The 7,465-nt window shown below is 36.9% G+C and overlaps 1 protein-coding gene across 1 annotated transcript in view; it reads left to right on the forward strand.

Moving 5' to 3' along the window:
• The window catches only part of LOC122808231 (extracellular calcium-sensing receptor-like), a 237,590-nt gene extending 232,680 nt beyond the window's left edge, over positions 1 to 4,910 (forward strand). The window contains exon 7 of the mRNA XM_044079194.1: positions 3,991 to 4,910. Coding sequence (XP_043935129.1) covers positions 3,991 to 4,910 — 920 coding nt within the window. The remainder of the gene's footprint in view (positions 1 to 3,990) is intronic.
• Positions 4,911 to 7,465: the final 2,555 nt, after the last annotated feature.

Genomic DNA, 7,465 nt, shown 5'->3' on the forward strand with positions numbered 1-7,465 from the left:
GTATAGCCACCTGGTGGTTTGAACCTTGGCTATAGATGACTGTCAGTGTTTAAGTGACACCACAACCCTGGATATAATCATCTCAAGAAGAAATAAGTGGAGACATAGAAAATGTCATATTTTCTAGAACTAAAGAAAGTACAGTAAAACAAGCCCAGTAAAAAATCTACCTAAATGGACTGAATGGCTTCTTTATAAAGAAAATATGTTATCAATTGGTGCCCACTTATTCATCTGTATTTCAGAAATTGTTAAATCCTGGTTATGTCCCACACATATGGAAGACAGCGATAATATTGCCTGTTTTTAAAGGAGCTTCTCAAAGACATTGCTCTAATTATAGACCAATATGTTTAACTCCCACCCATGATTGAGGCATCCCATCATGGAATCCTCATATATTATTTGTTTTGACTTATTAAAAGTTTTTGATGAAATTCCAAAAAATGTTATACTATGAGTTATGAAAAAAATGGAACATTAAGAGTTATCTGCTAAACTAGATAAACCGGTAGTTAATACACAGGCAAGTCTGTGTAAGAACTAGGGAAGGAATGTCTATATAGTTTAAGATAGACAGGACAAAGCTACAGGGATAAGTATTGGGCTCTCTATTGTTTAATTTATTTATGAACACAATGCCAGCAGGCAAAAGTGTTGTTTCCTAGCAGCTACTCCCAAATTAAATCCAGAGCTTGTTGTAGTCCAGAAATAATATAGATTGATGCAATAGATGAAGCATCAATGTTACAGTGTGCTTTTAAGGTTCAAGACCATGCAGAGAGCATTACTTCTAACCATCTGTCTGATCTCAAATACTTTATCACCAAGTATCTGTGTAACACTGTTGTAAATCCACATAGATTAATTACTGGAATGCCCACCCTTTCTTGTGATCTTTCTATGCCCATGCGGCCCCTGAATAAAATACTTCCCTTTTAAGCTTATATTGTACCCCTTCATGTTCAGAAGTAAATTATTTCTAGTTCCCCTAACATGGCTCACAAACTCACTTCCAAGGGTGCTTCATAACTTTTCATGTTTTGAAATGGTGAATGCTCATATCAAGTCACTGTTCTATATTCTGCAATACATAGAATAAAGATTAATACAACTACCCATTCGTATATGACTTTTTATTCAGTGGATAGAGCTCCTTTGTGTATTATTTTATACCTTTTCTATCATATCAGTTTTTGCCTCAGTTATATAGAGAAACTTAAGCCATATTCAAGTTGTGGGTATTATCATTATGTTAAACAAGGGTATTGGGACATTTGCACTTCCTGACATTATCGTCCTAAACATCGATCTTATAATAAATATTATAATTATAATTTTCACATCTTATAATAAATGTTATAATTATCATTTTCGTATGTCATAAGTTCATGAATACAATGTTTTGGTCAAAGATTGTCAACAAACTGAATTCAGTAATGTCAGGATCATAAACTGAAACACCAATGCAGTTGTCAAGATTGTGCTTAAATATAAATTAACTGATTGCCTAATCCAAGGTGGGACCCGGTTCTGCATTTCAGAAATTTTGAGTGAAGTACAGGATTGTCTGATATTTGTATTATGTTTTTCCAGTCAGGTTATGCCATTATTTCTTAGTGTATAATAAGACTAATAAGCATTTATGTCAAATATTGCTAGAAAGGTTTTGTCCTGAAGCAACTTTAATACCCAAATGACCTTGTCCCTGATGTAATGATAGTTCAAAGTGTATAAGTTTAGATATTTACATCTACTTTAGTACGACAAATACTTAATTTGTACTATTTTCTTAGTAAATTTCCTTTGTATAGATTCTAATGATTGAAGAGGTCCTGTATTATAATAGCTCTATGCAGTCCTGTCAAACAAATTGCATTGCTAGAAGGTAAATTTTTCAACATAAGCCCCAATTGTTTCATAGCTCAACAACATACCATGTCTACATGTTTTCTAAAGGAGAAATTGTTTCATATAAATATAACCAGATCCCTAAAATAATGCACACCGTTTAATGTTGTTTTTGATAAGACAATCTGAATATACTATTCTTGATTTACCAAAATACATGGTGCAACATTTGTCAGTGCTGCAGTTGCCATGTTAAGTTTTCCCTAGTTGCTTATTTCTTTAGTATAATTGGTAACATTAATAAAGTTATTTTCATTAGAAATTAGAAAAACAACAGTTATTTGCATATTTCAGTAGCCAGCAGTCTGTTAGTTTAGTAGGCCTAAATGTTTATGTTATTCATTAATATTGTCATATTTTTGTGTATGAATACTGGTTGTTACTAGCCCCAGTATGTAATACTGTATTTGTCTGTATTAAACCCAATTTTGATAACCTCTGCCCATGGATATAGCTTATTCAAAAAAGCCTGAAAAGTTTTGGGCTACTCAGTAAAAAAAAAAATGCTTCCTATCTTTGTATATTTTACACATTTCTGAAACCAGCACTTTTGCCTGCTGTCATTGTGTTCAGAAATATATTAATCAACAGAGAGCCCAATACTTATCCCTGTAGCTTTGTCCTATCTATTTTAAAATATCTAGACATTCCTTCCTTAATTCTTATACAAGCTTGCCTGTGTATTAACTACCGGTTTATCCAGTTTAGCAGATAACTCTTAATATTCCATTTTTTTCATAACTCATAGCATAACATTTTTTGGAATTGCATCAAAGACTTTTAATGTCTAAATAATATATGAGGATTCCATGATGGAATGCCTCAATCATGAGTGGGAGTTAAACATATTGGTCTATAATTAGAGCAATGTCTTTGATAAACCCTTTTAAAAATGGGCAATATTATTGCTGTCTTCCATATGTGTGGGACATAACCAGGATTTAACAATTTCTGAAATACAGATGAATAAGTGAGCACCAATTGATAACATATTTTCTTTATAAAGAAGTCATTCAGTCCATTTAGGTAGATTTTATACAGGGTTTGTTTTACTGTACTTTCTTTAGTTCTAAAAAATATGACATTTTCTACAGCTACACTTACTTCTTCTTGAGATGATTATATCCAGGGTTGTGGTGTCACTTAAACACTGACAGTCATCTATAGCCAAGGTTCAAACCATCAGGTGGCTATATTATATGCTTATTTTATTAACTGTGTAATATTTGATAGAGGAATCTGCAAAATCTGTATAATAAATGAATATCTGTGGCTGGAATACCGAGGCCTGTGGAACACTCCTAGACAGAGCATATAATTTACTGTTCTATTCACCACTCTCTCAATGTTCTTCATATGAGGCACCCATTTACTATTTGACAAAGAGGAAATAATTCCAAAGTTAGTAAGTTTTTTGACAAGCCTCAAATCATGTCCATGTTAAAAGTTTAACAAAAGTAGAAAGAGAGGGACACCATTTAACTGACCTCCTCCTTTAACTTTGCTCTGTATGGCCACAAACTCAGCATTCTTTTACAAGCCAGCAATTACATGCTTTAGCAAATTTTTATGGGTAACTGAAATCAAGTTACTTTTTCATAAATTAAGGCATTTACTTATCATGTGCTTCAGTACTACAACTTGTCATACAATGTCAAATCAAGGAAACCTACTTGCAAAAACTAGTTAGTGCAAATGTACAGTAAATATTACCTCTGGTGGGTGCAGTTAGTTCAGAAGTATGGCAGGTTGTATAGCAATGTTTATCTTGATTTGTCTGGGTTCAGCAGATACCTGCTGTTGTTTCTATTACCATATGTTACCTCCTGTGGCAGGTTACAGCTCTAAAAATTGCAGAAGGGCAGGAGTCATCCATAATGATCAAATAAAACAAATATAAATATGTTATTTCAGCACACAAATATTGTGTGACAGTCTAAATAATAAGGGAATAATTCCCAAATTCCTTATGTTCTTATTTGTCATTTGTGTCTCTTGGTCTTGAAATAGAATTTTAAGTGTCCAAAACATACTTATGTTTTAGCAGATGCAAGTTTATTTCTTTGTATGTATTCACAGATACAGCAGATTGCTGGAGGTGCCCATATGAGTACTGGTCAAACGATAAACATGACAGATGTATCATCAGGACCATTGACTTTCTCTCTTATGAAGATCCTTTGGGAATAACACTAACTACCATTTCAATTATTTTCACCTTACTGACTGGTTCAATTTTATGCATTTTCATCAAGTTCCGTACTACTGCTATAGTGAAAGCAAATAATCAGAAACTAAGTTATCTTCTTCTTGTCTCTCTAATGCTGTGTTCGATGTGCTCCTTAATGTTTATCGGATATCCAGTAACACTAACATGTATGCTTCGTCAAATTGCTTTTGGTGTAACATTTTCAATTTCAGTTTCTTCCATATTGGCCAAAACGATTACTGTGGTGATTGCATTCAGTGCCACAAAGCCCAACAGCAAAATGAAGAAATGGATGGGGCCCGTCATTCCTTACTGCACTGTCACAGTGGGGTCTCTTATTCAGATTACTACATGCAGTGTATGGCTAACAGTGTCTCCACCCTTCCAAAAACTAAACACCCAGTTAGATAATGAGAAAATGATCATTGAATGCAGTGAGGGTTCTGATTTAACTTTTTGGTGCATGTTGGGTTATCTTGGACTATTAGCCAGCATAAGCTTTATAGCAGCTTTCCTTGCTAGAAAACTGCCAGACAGTTTCAACGAGGCAAAATTTATCACCTTTGGTATGTTGGTGTTTACCAGTGTTTGGATTTCATTTATCCCTGCATATCTAAGTACACAAGGAAAATATATGGTGGCAGTTGAAATTTTTGCTATATTGTCTTCCAGCATTGGGTTGCTTGCCTGTATATTTTTTCCTAAATGCTATATCATTTTGTTAAGACCTGATCTGAATACCAGACAAAGTATCATGGGCAAAACAACCATTACCAATAGAAATATTTAAACACTTGATATATTAATAATTGCAATGCTAGTTTTGAATTGTTTTATATGGTATCATTATGATATATAACATCTAACATTGCAATATACTTTTGTCTAATTAATTATGCCTGGTAAGAGTAAGATACTAATAAAATATCAGTTTGCACTATTATTGTTTTGTAATCAGATTATGTTTAATATTGTAAAATTTATTTCACTGACAGAACTTAAAACCAGGGTTTGCTGAAAATCTCAGCTTTGAAAGGCTCTTCCGTTTATTTATTTATTTATTTAATATTTATTTTCAAAGAAAGAAAAAAAGAGAAGTGGAGAGCTAGAACTGAGTAACAAGTATTGTGGGGGTGAAAATGCACTAGTCAAGCAGAGTTTATAGGATCGTAGGGTCATAGGAGGTTACTAGGCTTATGGTCCTGGGGCCCTTCCAAGCCTATCCAAGAGTTTATCCCCAAAAAGAAACCTCAGTCAGCACCTGTTGCTCCTGTCAATGAAGGACACAGGTGGAACCTCTGGGACAAATTTGTGGTTTCCCATCCACTCATCAAGGTTGTGCTTGAAGAGGGTCAGTGAGATGCTCTGTTTGACGTGTATGGGAAGTCTATTCCAGAGACAGTGCAGCCTCTGGGAGACAAACCTGTCTCTCCAGTGGGTTTTGTTGATGTTGCATATTAGATTCAGGCCTTTTGAGCAGGTCGTATGTGAGGAGTTAGGCTTACAGATATGGGGCATCTCTAGTAGGGCAGAGTGAGATTGCCTTGTAGGTGAGACACAGATCACTCCTGAGCAATTTGTATGATACCGAGTAGAGTGATAGTGATTTGAGCCTGTCTTCATAGGACAGGTGGTGGAGGCCATGGATTCTCTTTGTGAGGTATTTCAGCAGCATTTCCAGATGGTGCAGATGTTTTGAGAGGTACATCCCAAATGGGGAGTTATACTCAATTATTGGTCTAATGAGGGAGGAGTATAGAGAGGTAATAACCTCCATTTTTCTGGATGCAGTCCCTTTACTTATGAGATAAACCAAGTAAAAGACTTTTCTGACCACTGCCGCTACATGATGGTCTAATGTGAGGTTGTTATCAACCTGAGTGCCCAGGTCTCTCACCACAGGTTGTGTGCTCAGGGGGATGCCATTGATGTGGTAATCAACAGGGGTTGTGTTTTTGCCAAATGGTATTATAATAATTTTTTTGGTATTTAACTTGAGACCATGACTTTGGCACCAGCCATTAGTTGCTGTGAGACTCTCTTGCAGTATGTTAACATCATTTGGGGATTCAATGACAGCACCCAATTTGCAGTCATCTGCAAACCTGGTCAGCCACAGGCCTTTTGTCTTTGCTCGAACCTCTGAGAAATAGATGCCAAACAGTAGGGGTCCCAGGACAGATCCCTGGGGAACTCCACTAGTGACAGGACTGCTATTGGAGGTGGAGGTGCCTATTTTGACTTTGAGGGTCCTGTCCGTGAGCCAGATGGCCACCCACCTGATGAGATAGGGATTTACTCCAAGTTGTGTTAGCTTTTTGATGATGCCTGAGTGGGGGATTGTGTCAAAGGCCTTGGCCAAGTCAAGGTAAGCTGTATGTACTGACTTTCCCTCATCCAGGGCCTTGGTGACAGTCTCAAAGTAGTCAACAAGGTTCAACAGGCAAGATCTGCTCTTGACGAATCCAAACTGGGTGGGGTCAATTGCTTGGAGATTGCCTATGTCCTTGTTTATGAGATCCATAATAATACACTCCATGGCTTTACAGATCAAACTTGTCAAGCTAATGGGGTGATAGTTTCCAGGGTCAGTAGTGGCACCACCTTTGTGCAAGGGGATGACAATGGCAGTTCTCCACTCGCTGGAATGAAGCCAGTACTTAGGCTGTCGTTGAATAGGGTGCTCAATGGCAAAGCCAGTTCTTGCCCGAGATGATGCAGAATACATCCCGGGATACTATCAGGTCCCATGGAAGCTGTGTTCTTTCCCTTGGATAGGGCCTGTGACACTTGATCTATGGAGATGTGAGGTGCGGGACAAGCATTGGCCATGTGGAAAGGGCCTTTGGGGGACAGGGGGGTGAAGTTTGCTCTGAACCTATCTGCTAGCTCATTGGCTAAGTCAACAGGATCAGTGTAAGTGATACTGTTAAGCATTAATTTGGAACAAACCTGGGCTTTGCCATGGAGGTTCCTGACATAACTGAAGAAGACTTTATGGTTTCCCTTTGTTATGGAGGCTGATTTTGATTCATAATTGGCCTTGGAGATTTTCACTAGTGATCTAATTTGCTTGTTGAGGTGAAGGAAGGAGTTTTTCCAATTTGAAATTTGTTGCTGTTTACCCTTGGACAACAGTTTTTTTTCCTTTTGTTATAAAGCCTGTTGATAGAGGATGTCCACCAAACAGGTTTGTGTTTCCTTGAGGAGCAGATTTTAGTTCTATTGGGTATGGCTGAGTCCATACACTTGTACAGATGCTTGTATACTGCATTAGTGCACTGTTCAGCATAGTTGTCTGCATCCTCTGAGGGTGGTGGTGGTGTGAATCCAAAGATACCCTTC

This window comes from Protopterus annectens, chromosome 8.part0 (assembly GCF_019279795.1).
Source record: "Protopterus annectens isolate FY-2018-M chromosome 8.part0, PAN1.0, whole genome shotgun sequence".
NCBI classification, from domain to species: Eukaryota; Metazoa; Chordata; order Ceratodontiformes; family Protopteridae; genus Protopterus; species Protopterus annectens.